Source organism: Triticum urartu, chromosome 3A, assembly GCF_056163025.1.
Source record: "Triticum urartu cultivar PI428250 chromosome 3A, HENAU_Tu73, whole genome shotgun sequence".
Taxonomy (NCBI): Eukaryota; Viridiplantae; Streptophyta; class Magnoliopsida; order Poales; family Poaceae; genus Triticum; species Triticum urartu.
Genome location: NC_141875.1, coordinates 27,331,850 through 27,352,542, shown reverse-complemented (window position 1 = coordinate 27,352,542; position 20,693 = coordinate 27,331,850). Strand labels below are relative to the sequence as shown.

Sequence of the window (20,693 nt, the reverse complement as noted above, 5' to 3'; positions counted from 1 at the left end):
GTAGTTATGTGGACGTCCACTACAACAACATTGTCTGCCATTGCTGGTTCATTATTTACGGATGGTCGAAATAGTTATTGGTAGGACTCACCATAAATGAAGGTTTTAAATGTGTAACTTATTTACAAAGAATGGTCATGTATGGTACCCAACACTGCCCACTATATAACCCACTAGTTCGTCCCTCATCCACCCGTCCATTTACCCCCCCCCTAACTAAACCCCCCACCCGCCAGGGTTCCACACACCACCTCATCCAAAGCCCCCATATGATACTTGAAGGTCAAAATCCAAACTGGTTCTTTTGACCTTCCTAGTGGAGCAATCATAACGTAGTATTTTAAGAAGCTCTGTGAAATACCAATGTATTAGTTTTTCATAGGACTAGGAGGCACAGGGAAGTCTTCATCATCACGGATGGCTAAAGCATGAGAAGTATTAACATGTCCTCATGCAAAAAATGGACCGTGATGCATGTCACACATCAAGTACGAGCACATGGCAATTCCCAAGGTTTTCGACGGCAAGTTTTGTTACGCAAGGATGGCAACTGTAGTTGTCAAGCATGGAAATTTTATTGCTTTGGTTTATTTCTGACAGAAACTTGCCGTGTGTCACAGGAATTTACCATCCTTGCATCATTGGAATTTCCATCGGAAAACATCAGGACCGGAGTGCCATGCACATGATGGGTGGCAGTTATCATTTAGGAAAAATATATATCATGTGGCAGGTTCACAAAAATTGGTTACTTGAAGCCTTTCCATGGCTGGCACCCCACTTATCTTCCTTTTTGGCTAACAATTATTCTTTTGAAAATTAGTATAGCTTATGTTTTATGAACTATTTGTCGAAACTAGTATATCGCCTAGCCACAGTTGGTAGGTGGCCCTTCTAGGGGTGCCAATTCACTTATTGTACCCTACTCTACTGTTACAAGATTCAGGCAATATTATTTACTCAACCTTCCTCGGGAATGATGTCAATATGTTGTTTCCTTGTGAACTTTTGTAGTGTTGCTTTCCTGATTAAAAATAAAAAAATAGTATTATCAGCCATACTTCTTGTACGATGATTATGAAACAAAGGTATTAAAAGTGAGAAAAGGCAATCTCCGGCAAATTTGTAAACTACATAGAGATAAGCTACACCAAAAATGACAAGTTATCAACGTAAACATAAGACATGCAACTGGCATGCCTCACGCTTTATTAATAGGTTGGTTTAATTAATAAAATATAAAACAACAAATAAAAACACTAAGAAATAGCATGATGAGGGTTACTTCATAAATTATAGATTCGGCTAGGACACATTATCATGTGTGGCCTAGAGGATGTGGTGGCAAGATGCTTTGGATCAGTGTCCTTACACTGGTAGAAAAAGGGCCTGTTGTCCCGGTTCGTAAGGGCCTTTTGTCCCGGTTCTAAAGGGTCGGTACTAATGCCCTGTCCCTTTAGTCCCGGTTCAATCCAGAACCGGGACAGATGGGCCTCCACGTGGCCTGTGCGCGGAGCCCAGGCAGGAGACCCTTTGGTCCCGGTTGGTGGCACCAACCGGGACCAATAGGCATCCACGCGTCAGCATTTCTGTGGTTGGGGTTTTTGTTTTTTTTGAAAGAGGGGGTGTTTGGGGGTTTTGGGGGGTTAATTTAGGTGTTTCATATATTGTGTTAGCTAGCTATAATTAATAGAGAGAAGTGTCCTCTCTTATGTCCGTGCTTGGTCGACGCTACGTACTATACATACGTATAGAGAGGACTAGACACGCTAGCTAGCTAGTAAGCATTCAAAGGAAACAGAAGATCGTCATGAACATATATGCATACAGAGAGAAGTGATATCGACCACCTCCCCTTCTCCAAGAGATTGGTTGAACAACAAGTTCTCGTATATCTATCCGACACTACCGGCTACATATATACAATAATTATCTCTTACAAATATAATCATACGGACTCATGGTCCACATAGTATTCTCCGTCTTCAGCGATCACGTGGTCAAGAAAGAATGCTGCCAATTCCTCTTGAATTGCTCGCATGCGAGCTGGTGCTAGGAGTTCATCCCACTTCCGAAACATCTAATTTGAAGAAGGGGCTCAATACATATATATATGAATGAATGAAACTCAACACAAATGATGGTAATAAAATAAAATTGTGAATGTTGTTATTTACGTACTTCATATTGTTCGTCAGAGTACCCGCCCCGCTCATAGGTCGTGTGGCGGATGGACTCGCAGACGTAGTATCCACAGAAATCATTCCCTTGTTCCTGCCATAACCACTTTACAAGAAATAGAGGTCAATCAAACTGATAAGCAAGAATGCTAAATGGTATTGATGAAACTAGCGCTTGAATCACTAGGAGATGCGCGGAACATGCTACTATAGTACTTACTTTCGGGTGTCTAAATTCCAGCTCCTTCGGCAGTCCCGGAACTTTTCTGGTGAATTTTCTCCAAACCCTGCCAAACAAAGAAAACAATTACTTGATATCAGGAAATGAACAAAGTTGCTGATATGGTGGATAATGATCGATTTAACTTACTTCTTGAGGATTTCAGTCATGTCCGCATACTCCTGGGGATCTTTTCGTTTAGAGTCCAAGACGCTTACTACTCCCTGCTCAAGCCTAATCTCTAGGAGAATATAGTGGAAACTGCACACGCATGCATAACTCATCAATTACATTACTATAACCTGGACTAATATATAAGGGAAACCGAATATGCACAAGACAGTAACACTCAATTGAAGTTGTAAGGAAAGAGTATTATATCTTTGTTTTCATTTTTTTGAATGATCATAGCAAGTTGGCCTCGGTATCTTCGGGACGATGTTCAACCTCAGTTGCATCTATGAGATATGTGTTAACGAACCCAATATCACCGATTTGTCTTTTCTTCAATTCAGCGATCTTCAATCTGCATAATATAGTGAGGATAATTATAAATACATGCAATGAAAGAGATGAGCTATATAGAGAGACTTAATGACAGAAGTAGTAGTATTTACAGACAGTAGCAGGTGATCGTTGTTTTATCGAGGGCCAATTGATTGAAAAACTGATAGAACTCCTCAAATGGAATAGGCAACAGTTCAATTCCAACGAGGTCATGCTCCGGTTTAACTCTCGCATACAAAGTACTCCTCCCCCCAGACTCTCTGCAGATTTTCAAGTACCAATCATGTAATCTTCGTATCATCGTTGTTAAAGATTTTTCATCTTTGACGACAGGCTTCCCGTACTCGTATCTGTGTATCTGCACCTCCATGGGATCATAATGTACATCGTCGGGCAGGTAATCGTCAACATTGCCATAACCGGGCACCATCCTCAGATCGACGATGTCGCTAGGCACCTTGAGCGGGGGGCACGATTGCTTCGCTTGTTCGCCGAGCTGGGCAATTTGTTTCCCAGCTACTCGTCGTTCATTCAGCCTTTGATCACTGACTGTACTTCCCGACCGCTCCGCTTCGGCCCATGTCTTTGCAATAATGCGCTCATAGTTGCCTTTCGGTGGAGACTTGGTGGTTTTGCCAGGGCAGCCAGAGTGCGCTTCACTTTCACCGGATCTACCTTCTCCTCCGGAGGTGGATGTCTCTTTGCTTTCAACCCTTGAAACCAGTCATCCACTTCGGTTCGCGCGATCTTTGCGTTCTCCTCCGGGGTCCTCTCATATGATAACTTTTGTGGACTCTGCAGAGAAGGACCGAATCTGTATGTCCTCCCGCCTCTGGTTGTACTGCTAGACGCCGGCCGAGCAGACGGAGCGGTTATCTTCTTTACTTGCTTACGAGGTGGAGGAGAAGGACTACGACGCGCCGGAGCAGCTGCCGGAGCGGCGGCGGGTCTCTTCCGCCCTTGCTGACGAGGCGGAGAAGGAGGAGGCTGGCTGCTCGGGCGCGCCGGCGCAGGCGGACTGCCGCCACGCGCCGGAGAAGGAGCCGGCCGAGGGCCCTGATCGTCACTCGCCGGAGGAGGAGGCGGTGGAGGAGGCGGAGTGCCCTGACTCGCCGGAGGAGGAGGAGGAGGCGGAGGCATCCAGTTCGGAAGGTTGATGAGCTCCTTCCGCCATAGGCATGGAGTCTTCAGAGCAGACCCCAGCCGAGTCTCCCCTTCACCGGTAGGGTGGTCAAGCTGGAGGTCCTCAAATCCCTCCGTTATTTCATCCACCATCACCCTAGCATATCCTTCTGGAATCGGCCGGCAGTGAAAAGTTGCGCCGAGTTCAGTAGGATAAACAGAGCCAACATCCGCCTTGACCTTCAAATTCATCCATTGCGTCATAAGGTGGCAATTTTGAGACTCCGTGATAGCATCCACGGGATAGCTGGCAGGAGCCGTCAAGGCATGCTCCGGCTGAAGCAGCTCGGTGGAAGCCACGCTGCTTCTGCGCTGAGATGGCGGGGTAGCTTCGGGGGAAGCTTCGGCAGTACGTTTGCTGTGATTTGCTTCTCGTTCCTCTATCGCGTCTACCCTTGCTTGCAGCGCCTGCATTTGGGTCTGCTGCACTTTTTTCCTCCTCTCATGGGATTTGTAACCGCCTGTGTTCGGAAACCCAACCTTCCACGGAATGGAGCCTGGCGTGCCTCGTGTCCGTCCAGGGTGCTCAGGATTCTCGAGGGCCATTGTGAGCTCGTCGTTCTGTCTGTCTGGAAAGAACGTCCCTTGCTACGCTGCTTCGATATACCGCTTAAGCTTCCTGACTGGTATGTCCATTTTATCATTCGTCCAAATGCACTTCCCTGTTACAGGGTCCAAGGTTCCGCCAGCCCCGAAGAACCAAGTCCGGCAACGGTCTGGCCAGTTAATTATCTCTGGTTCGATCCCTTTATCAACCAGATCATTCTCAGTCTTGGCCCACTTAGGCCGGACTATGAGGTAGCCACCTGACCCCGTGCGATGGTGAAGCTTCTTCTTCGCAGCATTTTTCTTGTTTTTCGCCGACATCTTCTTACTCTTTTCTGATGTCTTGTGGGCCACAAATGCGGGCCAGTGATCTCTGATCTTCTCATATCTGCCCTTGAATTCTGGTGTCTCATTATTTACGACAAACTTATTCAGCTCTTTCTTCCACCTCCTGAATAGTTCTGCCATCCTCTTAAGAGCAAAAGACTTGATTAATTGCTCTTTAACTGGGTTCTCTGGATTATCCTCTGGCGGTAGGGTGAAATTTGACTTCAGCTCAGTCCAAAGATCATTTTTTTGCATATCATTGACATAAGACACCTCAGGGTCTTCTGTAGCCGGCTTAAACCATTGCTGGATGCTTATCGGGATCTTGTCCCTAACCAGAACCCCGCACTGAGCAACAAATGTGTTCTTCGTTCGGATGGGTTCAATCGGTTGGCCGTCGGGCGCGATTTCTATGATCTCAAACTTTTCATCCGAGCTCAACTTTTTCTTCGGGCCTCGTCTCTTTACCGAAGTTGTGCTCGATCCGGAGGGCTAGAAAAAAGAACAAAGACTTAATTAATATGTGTACATACCAAGACAATGAATGCATCAATCAGCTAGTCAGCACAGGCTTAACTAATATATATACCTGGCCGGACTCGGTTCGGTCACCGGAGCCGTCATCACGGTCTCCTTCTTGCACCGGCATTGGGTCACCGGAGCCGTCCTCATGTTCTTCTTCTTGAACCGGCATTAGGTCACCGTAGCCAGCTTCTTCACCCTCTCCTTCCAGACCATCTGTGTCGTTGAGAAACAACGAGACGACATCACTTCCTTCTGCGATTATGTCCCTCAACAACGCTTCTTTTGCTTCGTCTCGGGCGGTGTCCATAGTTTCTACAAATATTTACAACATGGCAATTATTATTCAAACATGACAGATGGATATATTAGTGGCAAACGTAGAACTAGCTACCTAATCATAGTAAGGAATCATATATATTAATTAGTGGCCTCGACGCTGCTTCTCTAGGGTTTGGGGTGGCCTCGACAATGCTTCAAGGGTTTGGGGTGGCCTCGAGAACGCTTCAAGGAGGGAGTAATATCGACCCCCCCCCCCACGTGTTGAAGCTATCGGGAGGGGATATATATCGACAACGACGACACTACATCTATGTCCCTCGACGACCCTCGTTCCCGATAAAGCCATGGATTTCTTCAATACTTTGACACTAGGAAATCTCTCTCTCGACCCCTCGGCGATCCTCGACCCCTCGAACCCTCGACGACCCTGGAACCCTCGACCCCTCGGCGATCCTCTTCTTCCTCTCATGTTCGAGAGGATCGCTGAGGGGTCGGGAGGTTGCCTAGTGTCAAAGGATTCAACAAAACCATGTCTTCATCATTAGGAGAAAGTAACAGGTGCATGATGGTACGAAGCTCTCCAAAGTTATTTTGGAACGGAGTCCTAGATAGGATAATTCGCTTTCTGGTACAAAGTTCAGCAATAACCTTCCAAATATCGTTATTTGGAAGGCCTTTGCTGAAATTCATACGAAAAGGCAAATTATCCTATCCGGGACACCATTCCAAAATAACTTTGGAGGACTTCGTCATGCCCTGGTTACTTCTGGCTAATGATGAAGCCATGGATTTCTTCAATACTTTGACACTAGGAAATCTCTCTCTCGACCCCTCGGCGATCCTCGACCCCTCGAACCCTCGACGACCCTGGAACCCTCGGCCCCTCGGCGATCCTCTTCTTCCTCTCATGTTTGAGAGGATCGCCGAGGGGTCGGGAGGTTGCCTAGTGTCAAAGGATTCAACAAAACCATGTCTTCATCATTAGGCGAAAGTAACAGGTGCATGATGGTACGAAGCTCTCCAAAGTTATTTTGGAACGGAGTCCTAGATAGGATAATTCGCTTTTTGGTACAAAGTTCAGCAATAACCTTCCAAATATCGTTATTTGGAAGGCCTTTGCTGAAATTCATACAAAAAGGCAAATTATCCTATCCGGGACACCATTCCAAAATAACTTTGGAGGACTTCGACATGCCCTGGTTACTTCCGGCTAATGATGAAGCCATGGATTTCTTCAATACTTTGACACTAGGAAACCTCTCTCGACCCCTCGAACCCTCGACGACCCTGGAACCCTCGACCCCTAGACGACCCTGGAACCCTCGACCCTCAATCCCTCGACCCTATAGAACCCTCGAACCCTCGACCCTGAAACCCTCGACCCTTGACCCCTTAACGACCCTCGACCCTCTACCCTAGTTCCCGACCCTCGACCCCTCGGCGATCCTCGACACCCTCGTTCCCGATAAAAATTAAGAAGAAGAAGAAGAAGAAGAAGAAGAAGAAGAAGAAGAAGAAGAAGAAGAAGAAGAAGAAGAAGAAGAAGAAGAAAAAAGAGGAGAAGAAGATAGGAATAGCTAGAGGAGAAGATCGAAGAAAAAAAGAAGAAAAAAAAGAGGAGAAGAAGAAAGGAATAGTGGAGAAGAAGAAAAAATAGAATATATTCTATTTTCTCTTCTTCTCCACTATTCCTTTCTTCTTCTCCTCTTCTTTTTCTTCTTTTTTCTTCTTCTTATTTATTTCTCCTCTTCTTCCTCTCCTCTTCTTCTTTCTAAGTCATGCTTATATACACAGAGTATTGGTCCCGGTTCGTACCCCTCTCGACCCCTCGTCCCTCTCTCGACCCCTCGACGACCCTCGTCCCTGATAACATTTTTTTTCTCCCCTCGACCCCTCTCGACCTCTCATCCCCCTCTCGACCCCTCATCATCATCTATCACCCCCCTCGTTTTCTTTAGCATATATCCATGAACAAAAAAATAATTCATATATAGAAAAAATGCTATATGAACATACATACATATGAGCATATACATAGCCAAATCCATATACAGAGAGCATATACATACATACATATGAGCATATACATACATACATAGCCAAATCCAAATACATATGAGCATATACATACACATATGAAAAAATTTATCACACACAGAGAGCAGCAGCGGCGGCGGCGATGGTCAAAGCGATAGGGATCGATGGGAAGGGGCGGGGAGCTCATTGGGGGCGCGACGGGGAGGAGGCCGGGGACGGGGAGGAGGCCGGCGACGGTGCGGGGGAGGCCGGCGACGCGGCGCGGGGAGACGGGGAGGGGGCCGGAGATGGCGCACGCAGCGACGAGGAGGAGGCCGGCGACGGCGCATGCAGCGATGGGGAGAAGGCCTGCGGCGGCGCGGGGCGACGGGGAGCGGGCGACGACGGGCTCGGGGCGGCGACGACGACGAAGAACTGCTTGGCGGCATCGGGGGGGAATGGGAGCGGTTGGCAAAATTTTCACAAGTGCTACCTTATATACCCAGAGCAATGGTCCCGGTTCGTGGCACGAACCGGTACCAATGCACACCTATGGTCCCGGTTCGTGCCACCAACCGGGACCATAGGTCTCTTTTCAGCAGCCGAAAGGGCAGGAAGCAGAGGCCTATGGTCCCGGTTGGTGACACCAACCGGGACTAAAGGGGGGCATTGGCCACGGTTGGTTCCACGAACCATGACCAATGCCCCCTTTAGTCCCGGTTGGTGCCACCAACCGGAACGAATGGCCTTGTGCTACCCCGCGCCCAAAAGTTTAGTCTCACCTCGCTAGTTGAGAGGGCTCGGGAGTGGTTTATAAGTGCTGCTGCGCCCACCCTCCCGAGCTCCTCTCAACTGCAGGCTTTCGGGCCTAATCTGTCACTGCAATGCATGTGGGCCTACTGGGCCTGCTGCGGGCCTGAATCCTGGCCCATGGTAGGGTTTCTAGTCGTATTCAGGCCGTGGTGGCCCAGTAGGTGGCATTTTTTTGTTTTTTTGTTGCTTTATTTATTTTCTTTTGTTTTTTGCTTTATTTTTTAATTCTTTATGCTTTTAGTTTTAGAAAAATTATAAACTTTTTGTTAATGCCATTAGTTTTCAAATTTGAAAACACTTTATTAATTTTTTTGTTTTCTTTGTTGCTTTATTTATTTTATTTTGTGATTAACTTTACTATAAAAATAGTTTTTTCCTGTTTTTTTGATTTGTTTTTTGCATTATTTATTTTCTTTTGTTTTTTGCTTTAATTTTTAATTCTGTTTGCTTTTAGGTTAGCAAAATTATAAACTTTCTGTTAGTGCCATTAGTTTTAGAAAAATTATAAACTTTCTGTTAGTGCCATTACTTTTCAAATTTGAAAACACTTTTTTTAGTTTTTTTGTTTTCTTTGTTGCTTTATTTATTTTATTTTGTGATTAACTTTACTATAAAAATAGTTTTTTTTCCTGTTTTTTTGATTTGTTTTTTGCATTATTTATTTTCTTTTGTTTTTTGCTTTAATTTTTAATTCTGTTTGCTTTTAGGTTAGCAAAATTATAAACTTTCTGTTAGTGCCATTAGTTTTAGAAAAATTATAAACTTTCTATTAGTGCCATTAGTTTTCAAATTTGAATAGTTAAAATTTGAATTCTTTGAAAATTGTTTGAATCACAGTTTGTGATTAAGTTACTAAAAAATGAGAATAGATGCGCTTATAGAGAAAACTTGATGCACTTCGTGTACAAAATGGACAATCACTTTCGAAGTATCAAAGTTTCGGACAATAACTGCGCCACATCATTGGCTAGGACGAATGGTTCGTCTGTGTACCCAAGATTGTTTAGATCCACTGTTGTCATACCATACTGTGGGTCTACCTGTACCCCACCTCCTGACATATTGATCCATTTGCCTCAACACATAAAACCTTGAACCATAAGACATGAAAGCATTTCAAATGAACTCTGAAAAAGTTGAAAGTTGGGATGGTATCATAATTTCACCCACATAGCATGTGCATGTACAAAACGGACAATGGTAGCATGTTCGTGTGTTACAAAGTTGGCATGGTATCATCATAATAGTTGCGGGAGAAAGTCTTCACTTTTTCTTCGCTTGTGTCATTTGCTTATTGCGCCGTAACCATGGATAATCTTCATTTTTTATCAGGATTCTTGGGTCAGCCTTGACATTGAAGGGAGGAATTTCATGAAACTTTTCATAATCTTCAGACATGTCTATCTTGCCGTCCACTCCCAGGATGTACCTTTTTCCTGAAAGAACTATGTGGCGCTTTGGCTCATCATATGATGTATTCGCTTCCTTATCTTTTCTTTTTCTCGGTTTGGTAGACATGTCCTTCACATAGATAACCTGTGCCACATCATTGGCTAGGACGAACGGTTCGTCAGTATACCCAAGATTTTTCAGATCCACTGTTGTCATTTCGTACTGTGGGTCTAGCTGTACCCCGCCGCCTAACAGATTGACCCATTTGCACTTAAACAAAGGGATCTTAAAATCAGGTCCGTAGTCAAGTTCCCATATGTCCACTATGTAACCATAATATGTGTCCTTTCCGCTCTCGGTTGCTGCATCAAAGCGGACACCGCTGTTTTGGTTGGTGCTCTTTTGATCTTGGGCGATCGTGTAAAATGTATTCCCATTTATCTCGTATCCTTTGTAAGTCAATACAGTCAAAGATGGTCCCCTGGACAACAAGTACAACTCATCACAAATAGTGTTGTCACCTTTGAGACGTGTTTCCAACCAACTGCTGAAAGTCCTGATGTGTTCACATGTAATCCAGTCGTCGCACTGCTCCGAGTGTTTGGAGCGCAGACTGTTCTTGTGTTCATCGACATACGGGGTCACCAAGGTAGAGTTCTGTAGAACTGTGTAGTGTGCTTGAGACCAAGAATATCCGTCCCTGCATATTATTGAGTCTCTTCCAAGAGTGCCTTTTCCAGTCAGTCTCCCCTCATACCGCGATTTAGGGAGACCTATCTTCTTAAGGCCAGGAATGAAGTCAACACAAAACCCGATAACATCCTTTGTTTGATGGCCCATGGAGATGCTTCCTTCTGGCCTAGTGCGGTTACGGACATATTTCTTTAGGACTCCCATGAACCTCTCAAAGGGGAACATATTGTGTAGAAATACGGGCCCCAGGATGACAATCTCGTCGACTAGATGAACTAGGACGTGCGTCATGATATTGAAGAAGGATGGTGGGAACACCAGCTCGAAACTGACAAGACATTGCGCCACATCACTCCTTAGCCCTGGTACGATTTATGGATCGATCACCTTCTGAGAGATTGCATTGAGGAATGCACATAGCTTCACAATGGCTAATCGGACATTTTCCGGTAGAAGCCCCCTCAATGCAACTGGAAGCAGTTGCGTCATAATCACGTGGCAGTCATGAGACTTTAGGTTCTGAAACTTTTTCTCTGGCATATTTATTATTCCCTTTATATTCGACGAGAAGCCAGTCGTGACCTTCATACTGAGCAGGCATTCAAAGAAGATTTCTTTCTCTTCTTTCGTAAGAGCGTAGCTGGCAGGACCTTTATACTGCTTCGGAGGCATGCCATCTTTTTCGTGCAAACGTTGCAGGTCCTCCCGTGCCTCAGGTGTATCTTTTGTCTTCCCATACACGCCCAAGAAGCCTAGCAGGTTCACGCAAAGGTTCTTCGTCACGTGCATCACGTCGATTGAGGAGCGGACCTCTAGGTCTTTCCAGTAGGGTAGGTCCCAAAATATAGATTTCTTCTTCCACATGGGTGCGTGTCCCTCAGCATCATTTGGAACAGCTAGTCCACCGGGACCCTTTCCAAAGATTACGTAGTGTAAATCATTGACCATAGCAAGCACGTGATCACCGGTGCGCATGGCGGGCTTCTTCGGTGATCTGCCTCGCCTTTGAAATGCTTTCCTTTCTTTCGACATTGATGGTTGGTCGGAAGAAATTGACGATGGCCCAGGTACACATTCTTCCTGCATTTGTCCAGGTATATACTTTCAGTGTCATCTAAACAGTGCGTGCATGCGTGGTATCCTTTGTTTGTCTGTCCTGAAAGGTTACTGAGAGCGGGCCAATCGTTGATGGTCACGAACAGCAATGCCTTAAGGTTAAATTCCTCCTGTCTGTGCTCATCCCACGTACGTACACCGTTTTCATTCCAGAGCTGTAAAAGTTCTTCAACTAATGGCCTTAGGTACACATCAATTTCGTTGCCGGGTTGCTTAGGGCCTTGGATGAGAACTGACATCATAATGAACTTCCGCTTCATGCACATCCAAGGAGGAAGGTTATACATACATAGAGTCACGGGCCAGGTGCTGTGATTGCTGCTCTGCTCCCCGAAAGGATTAATGCCATCCGCGCTTAAAGCAAACCATACATTCCTTGGGTCCTTTGCAAACTCATCCCAGTACTTTTTCTCGATTTTTCTCCACTGCGACCCGTCAGCGGGTGCTCTCAACTTCCCATCTTTCTTTCAGTTCTCACTGTGCCATCGCATCAATATGGCATGCTCTTCGTTTCTGAACAGACGTTTCAACCATGGTATTATAGGAGCATACCACATCACCTTCGCAGGAACCCTCTTCCTGGGGGGCTCACCGTCAACATCACCAGGGTCATCTCGTCTGATCTTATACCGCAATGCACCGCATACCAGGCATGCGTTCAGATCCTTGTATGCACCGCGGTAGAGGATGCAGTCATTAGGGCATGCATGTATCTTCTCCACCTCCAATCCTAGAGGGCATACGACCTTCTTTGTTGCGTATGTACTGTCGGGCAATTCGTTATCCTTTGGAAGCTTCTTCTTCAATATTTTCAGTAGCTTCTCAAATCCTTTGTCAGCCACAGCATTCTCTGCCTTACACTGCAGAAATTCCAGTGCGGTACCGAGCTTTGTGTTGCCATCTTCGCAGTTGGGGTATAACCCTTTTTTGTGATCCTCTAACATGCGATCGAACTTCAGCTTCAACTTTTGACTTTCGCATTGCGTCCTTGCATCGACAATGACCTGGCGGAGATCATCATCATCGAGCACATCGTTTGGTTCCTCTTGATTTTCAGCAGCTTCACCCGTTGCAGCATCATTGGGCACATCGTCTGGTTCCTCTTGATCTTCACCAGCTCCCGCCGTTGCAGCATCACCGTATTCAGGGGGCACATAGTTGTCATCGTACTCTTTTTCTTCGCCATCTTCCATCATAACCCCTATTTCTCCGTGCCTCGTCCAAACATTATAGTGTGGCATGAAACCCTTGTAAAGCAGGTGGGAGTGAAGGATTTTCCGGTTAGAGTAAGACCTCGTATTCCCACATTCAGTGCATGGACAACACATAAAACCATTCTGCTTGTTTGCCTCAGCCGCATCGAAAAACTCATGCACGCCCTTAATATACTCGCGGGTGTGTCTGTCACCGTACATCCATTGCTAGTTCATCTGCGTGCATTATATATAATTAAGTGTCCAAATTAATAGAAGTTCATCATCACATTAAAACCAAAGTGTATACATAGTTCTCATCTAACAACATATAGCTCTCCAGAGCATCTAATTAATTAAACCGTACATTGAAACTATGTAAAACATTTCAATGCGAAAACAAATGCGATCATAATCGCAACCAAGGTAAAAATTGATCCAACGGCATAATGATACCAAGCCTCGGTATGAATGGCATATTTTCTAATCTTTCTAATCTTCAAGCGCATTGCATCCATCTTGATCTTGTGATCATCGACGACATCCGCAACATGCAACTCCAATATCATCTTCTCCTCCTCAATTTTTTTTTTATTTTTTCCTTCAACAAATTGTTTTCTTCTTCAACTAAATTTAACCTCTCGACAATAGGGTCGGTTGGCATTTCCGATTCACATACATCCTACATAAATAAAATCTATGTCACGTTGGTCGGCATAATTTTCATAAACAATAAATGAACCAATAGTTATAAAAATAATATATATACCACATCCGAATCATAGACAGGACGAGGGCCGACGGGGGCGGATACCAAAACCATCGCACTATATAAGATGCAATAATAAAAGTAAGAAAATAATACAAGTATCTATGTAAACATAAAAGTAAGAATATTTTTTCTTTCAGAAAGAAGATAAAACAAGAGGCTCACCACGGTGGTGCCGGCGATGAGCTCGGCGCGGGTGATCGACGGCGGTGAAGACGGGGACGGGACGTGACGGACCGCTAAACCTAGACAAATATTATGGAAAATGGAGTTTGGAGGTCGAGCTTGGAGAGGAGAAAGCTTAAATAGTGTGACTCGGGCATTCCATCGAACACCTTGTGTGCATAGGAGGTGAGCTAGAGCACCACCAAACCCTTTCCCCCTCGGCCAGAGAAAAACAGAGCACTGGGATGCTCTGCTCGCGAGCGAGAGGTATATATAGGCACCTCATTGGTCCCGGTTGGTGACATGAGCCGGGACTAAAGGGGAGTCTTTGGTCCCGGTTCAAGCCACCAACCAGGACCAATGGTGGTGGGCCAGGAGCGAGGCCCATTGGTCCCGGTTCATCCCACCAACCGAGACCAAAAGGTCCAGATGAACCGGGACCAATGGCCCACGTGGGCCGGCCCCCTGGGCTCACGAACCGGGACCAATGCCCACATTGGTTCCGGTTCTGGACTGAATCGGGACTAATAAGCTGACCCGGCCTGGACCAAAGCCCTATTTTCTACTAGTGTTATAGCGTGGTCTTTTATTCCTCCTATGTTTCTACGGGGAAGATAACGCACATATGTGTTGTGCCGAATCTTAGGGCACGACCGAACACCACACTGCACCATCGCCATGGAGCCATCATGAGATTGGCTCGGCACGCCCGTGATGGCGTTCAAAGTGAAGTCGCATGAGGTGGTGTAAGCCTTGTTTTCGACTTCACGTGTTTAGGTTGTGTACGTCTTCGAATGCAGAAGACGAGACATTAAACATTTTTATGGATGTATCATTTCGATGCGACCATAATAACATTATTAAAAGCTTACATAATCAAAAAAATATTTATTTACAGGGAAACCGTTACCTTTTGAAGCATATATATAAAAAATAGTGCAGCCATGGATACAGCTGGGATCGATTCTCTGCCGCCCCGCGGAACCGTCTGCCACGACTCGTCGCGCGCTGCCAGCCCCGGCCAAGGTACCAGCCTCCGGTAATCCAATCCGGTTTCACGATCCGCAGGGTTGACGGCCCTGGTGAACATGAGCCAGAAACACACGGCACCTCTCCTATGAAACTGGGCAAGGGCATCTAAGAGACCCTCCAAGCTCTGATATATATTGGATTATAGTGTCAGCCTGTCAGGATCACTTTTGTTTTTATTTCGTGTGGTCAGAATTGACTGGATCAGATCAATTTCATGTTGGGATGTGTCCGAACACCTCAAATCAGTCAGAGCTAGCATTTACAGCCCCTCACCCCAAACCGTCCTCATACGCCCGGACGGGCTGATCGGTCAAAAGAACCTGACCAACCGGGCACATGCAGGTGCTTCGCCGGTCTCTCACAATGACGGAGACGGATATGCGCTGCCTCCGCCGCAAAAATGTCAAGGCGCTTCGGCTCGCCATCAAACTGTCGAAGCGCGAGGCAAACAAGGAGGTGAAGGCGTCCCGCCGTGCCAAAGAGCAGGACTGCCTTCTCCAAAGGCTGGCGGGCCAAACGTGCTCCAACGACTTCGACGTCACGAGCAGCTCCAGCTCCAGCTCTGACGACGACGACGCACCGTCGCATGCTGACACATACATGGAGGAAGGGCACAATGCCACCGGTGACCGCAAGGGGCTGAAGAGGAAATGGCGAATTCCACCGGCCCGCCCCGTTTTATCTAGGTTTTGTTTACGTTTTAAGAACTTTATAGTATGCATTTGCATTGTGCGTGGATGAACTATGATCATTTTGTCCGACGAAGAGCTATTATCCAATTTAATTTACGTAGCGTTGCATGATATCATGACTTTGATGTTTCGAATATGAGGGACGCAATTGTGGGGAAAAAAATAAGATATGTGTCCGGTTAGTGTCCATGTTCGTAGACGCGTTTATATTTACCTATCATGGTTGTATGTAGATGCTCTTGTAAAGTGGGTTTGGTCGGGTATTGAAGACTTTTTTATCCGGACATCGTCCGAGCCATCCGGACAACTGGGACGGTTTGTGGGTCCGGACGAAGATACTCTAACAAGCCGAGATGCGGGCCACGCTTCAGATGGTGTTGGACGGACCAGATCGATTGGGACCTAAACAACGACATCCGAGGGTGCGGGGACGTGTCAACGTGAGACGCGCCGGATGAGTCTGGTCTATCCCAGCTTTTCCTACGGAGCTTCCGCCTCGCTTGCCTTCGCACGAGCTCTTCTCGGCCCCGGATATATATCACCCAGACACCCACCGCACACTCAGTTTCAAGGCCATCAACACCACCATTGATACCTCAGCTACTTCGAGGATAGTTCTGCTTCCCACTGCCAGTAGCCCCCAGGCGTAGCACGCACACGAAGAAAACTAAAACCAGTCCCATTCGCCACCTCTAGAATGTGCTTGGAGTTCGGTTCGTGCTTCGGTGGCCGCAGACGGGACGACTACGGCCGCAGCAGAGGGAGCGACGGTCACGGCTACTGGTTGGAGCCAGCGCCGGAGTACCGGCAGCCGCCCATCGTTGCCGTCCACGCGGGCGGGCACAAGGCCTACCACGACGGCGCACCGAAAGCCCAGCATGACGACGCCGGCAGCCACGGCAGGTACGCCTACTGGCAAGACAAGGCTGGCAACGAGACGCCGCAGAAGCTTCCCGCGTGGCACCGCAAGGTCGGCCACAACGCCGGCTATGGCTCATATACGCCGCGCGTCCACGAAGCAGCTGCTGATCCTAGGGAGGACGCCGCCATGGATTTCCACCAGTACCCAACCACCACCACCGCTCTCGCATGGTACGAGGCGGCTAGTCGCTAGGATTAGGTATAGGACGGCCATGGCAGTTCATCAATCCCTCCCTCCCCCTAAACAGTACTACTGCCACTGCCTCTGTTTTGTTCTGTAGCTGGGTCTTCTCCTTCTCGTTCTCTGCTTGGGTTTTGGTCAGTCGTCTTCCAATCCAATCTGCTGAAACAGCAAGGCACCTGGTGACCGGAGAGGAACACGAGGCTGTGGATTTTTTTTTCTTTGAGAAACAGAGGCTGTGGGTTTTGACACAGAGACTCCATGCGCTTTTGCCCATGGATTTGCGGCAGGGAGAAGGTCCAGCTCCAGGAAGCTTTTGTTAGCAGATGATTTTACCCTTACCACTATGTTTGTGTAGTTGCTTGTAATTCAGGTGTGGTTGCTTTCGCCTTGTATCGTATAATCAAGTGAAAGAAAGCATTGCCGTCTCTGTTTTCGCCTTGCTCGTGGATGTGTTTTCTCCTTCCACTATCCTCACAAGCATTTTTTTTTTTGAAATGGACTATCCTCACAAGCATTGTGAATCACTGAGCAGCAGCAAAGATGTTTTTTTGCATGTTGGCACATCATCTATTGCTCGTTAGAGAGCTCAGCGCAATCTTACGTATTACTCCTTCCGTCCCAAAATAAGTGACTCAATTTTGTATTAACTTTAGATTTTGAGACGGAGGAAGTATTTAGCGGCAGTTTCCCCAAAGAAAAGGACGGTTCACCCAGTAGATTTCGTCACTGATGTGATATAATCAGTAGACAAACTTCTTATGTCACGGAATACGCGAGAACGTGGCCCATATGTGTATGCATTGGAATTTGAACAGCAAGACGAGGTTAAAGCAGTTTTCCCCAGCAAATTAAAGAATAAAGTGACAGATGTAGGTTGCGACTCACTCTATTTTTGAGATAATTAATAACTAACTCTATCTTGGAAGTTTTCAAACAAAAACAAAAAATATGTTATTGAAACAAAAAGGACACTACCTCTCTTTCTTTTTCAGTTTGCTTTACGCAACTCTATCATGTTTACAGCCGCGATTTCGGTTTCAAAAAAGAGAAGTGAAGATCTGTCCATGAATCATATTTGCGATAGCATTTAAAAAAATATGCATATATCTGTGCTGGTCCAGTAAAACACTCCTAAAGTTAATCAACTTTCTTCCAACTTATTCCTTCAGCCTCTTGTCCCGTGGTTAGCCACTACTGAAGAGTACCTGAGCATATTGAAAGTTATACAGACGGTGAAAAACTGACCTTACTGATTTCTGGACAAAGTGAAAGGCGAATAATCGTCCACAGTGTAGTTGTTTTTACTGCTGTTAAAGTTTTAATCATGCTTCCTGAAATGGCATTATGTGGCTGCTAGCTAAACACACACATTGGGATGCTCAGTGCAATTCTGCCTAAAAAGCGAAGACCGCTTTGTTGAAGACCAAAGCGTGTAGCTTTTCCAATGTGCGTGCAACTGAAGCGTATTTAACAACTCCAAGGAATGTTTTTCAGCAAGATTAACATAACACAGAATCACAGAGCAGGTTTCAGTAGCCCTCCTGGTGTAAAGTAGATATTTCAGTGCTCTAGTGCTTTTATCTCTAGCTCAACAACTAAGATCTTTGATCCGTGTGGATCTTTTCTTTCCAGCTTGGAATAGCAGGCCGCAGTTGCCCTCATGGTGTAAAGCATTATACATTTTTTTTGCAGGAAATCTTCCGATCTATTCATCTTCAATTATGGCAGTACAACGAACACCAAAAATAATAAAAATTATATCCAGATCCGTAGACCACCTACCGACGACTACAAGCACTGAAGTGAGCCGAAGGCACGCCGCCGTCATCGCCCCTCCATCGTCAGAGTCGGGCACAACTTGTTGTAGTAGACAGTCGGGAAGTAGTCGTGCTAAGGCCCCATAGGACCAGCGCACCAGAACAGCAATCGATGCAGATGAAGAATAACATAGATCGGAAGGATCCAATCCGAAGACACATGAACGTAGACGAACACCAACGAGATCCGAGCAAATCCACCAAACATAGATCCGCCGGAAACACACCTCCACACACCCACCAACGACGCTAGACGCACCACTGGAACGGGGCTAGGCGGGGAGACCTTTATTCCATTTTCAGAAAGCCGCCGCCGTTTCGTCTTCCTGAGCAGAACACAAAACCTAACAAAATTGAAAGAAACGACTAAAAACGAAGCGCCTCCATGGCCCTAGGGCCACCGGAGACGAGGTGGACCTGTGTCGGAGCTGGTGAGAGGCAGAAACCCTAGCTGCTTTTTTAGGAGGAGGAAGAGGTGGCGGCTGTAATTCCTTGTGATTTCATATGTATCCTTTTTTAATGTGCGTCAAAGATTAAAGCATTATACATTTACTCCTCAAGTATAATTAATTCAGAAACAGCTAAAATAGCACTAGCCATTTTGAAGAAACAACTTCTCTTTTTCAGGATTTTACAACTTTCCTGGCCCGGCCACCCAGGCAATCACTAGCCAGAATTTGATCCGTATTCTCCTGTGTAGTATATACAAGAGAAATCTCCATCATAAGAAATTCAATTGCTAGATCTCACAAGGAAATGATCTTGTTTTCACAGGATTTATGATCGAGATCTTGCACGAGAAAAACAAAAAGGAACTTGGAGATTGTTAAGATTGATGATCATGCTTTATTCAGCAACCGAACAATATATATCCTGTCAACACTTGTGCGAATAACAATCGTTCTTAGAGCATGTACACAAGCGTTTAATTAGATAGGTGCTTCTTGTAAAGTTATTTTGCTTTGGCATGTGAGCTTGGAGATGTACGGGTCTATGACATAACTTTTCATTACAAACTATCACAACTATAGTATATCCTCTATAAAAACAGTGATCATCCGTATCCAAGTAGTGGCTCCATAGTTTTATTAGTGGTCACAACCTTTGATAGTACATATCAACAAAGTGTGCTTTATTATGGGGCTTAAAATACTTTTTGAGAATAACTGCAAAAGTTTGTGTAATAAATTAACTTAAGAAGAGCTCGGAAAGCACTACACTATTTAAAATAAGGGACAACTTCTCTTTTGCAGAATATTACTCCAGCTTTTTGTAGTATCGCACAGGCAATCCCTACCCGAAATTCGATTCAATTTGTGCTGCATGGAATATGCAAAAGAAATCTCCATCATGGGAAATGCAATGGTATGATCTCCAAAACAGATGCTCTTATTTACATAGGATTACCGATCAAGATCTTGGCCGAGAACAAACTAGAAATTAACCACTTGATACTACATAACGGCTGGCATCAATCTCCAATAATTAGGACTTTCGGTGGACAATCACCTCCACAAACTGAGATCTAATTAACTTCTGGGTGCTCATCCATGCCCATCCTTGGTGGCACCCAGTAATTTGTCCCCAAACCAATTCTGGCTTCCACTTTTCTACCAAGAATGTACCCTCCCTTTGGTTTCTTCTTGTTTAAGCATATTGTTTGTGGATGAACAATCATTTCGCCATATCCAATTAGAAGAGGAGGTAGAGCAGTAGATTCCACCAGGACTGTATAGGAGAATAAAGACAATAGCATATGGAATGAAGCAGCAAATGACAGGTGATTATCCATTTTTTTCTCTACATATACCGAGTATTGCAATTAAATAATCCCACGTGCCAAATGATGCGCTTACTTTTCTATTTCCTTGCAAGTGGCTCATATGTTTCTGATGTCATATTTGTTAATTTTCTTGGAGTTTGATGACATCATTTTTCTCCTTGGAGGTTAAAATGATGAAACTTAACAGGGACAAAATTTGGAGGAATGATCTGAATTAAGCAGTGACCATGTCTTAGGCTCAGAATCTAGTGCCAGCCCAGGTCAGTGGTCAGCATTTTCAAACTAATGAAGCAAGTGTAGACACAGATCTCATGACTCATGACCCAGTCCACCGAACTGAT

The 20,693-nt window shown here is 45.6% G+C and overlaps 1 protein-coding gene across 1 annotated transcript; it reads left to right on the top strand.

The window, feature by feature from the left end:
• Positions 1-16,175: 16,175 nt before the first annotated feature.
• On the top strand, positions 16,176-17,194 carry LOC147978120 (uncharacterized). Its single transcript, XM_087516514.1, has one exon. The coding sequence runs from the start codon at positions 16,345-16,347 to the stop codon at positions 16,759-16,761; it is 417 nt and encodes a 138-aa protein (XP_087372640.1). The 5' UTR covers positions 16,176-16,344; the 3' UTR covers positions 16,762-17,194.
• Positions 17,195-20,693: the final 3,499 nt, after the last annotated feature.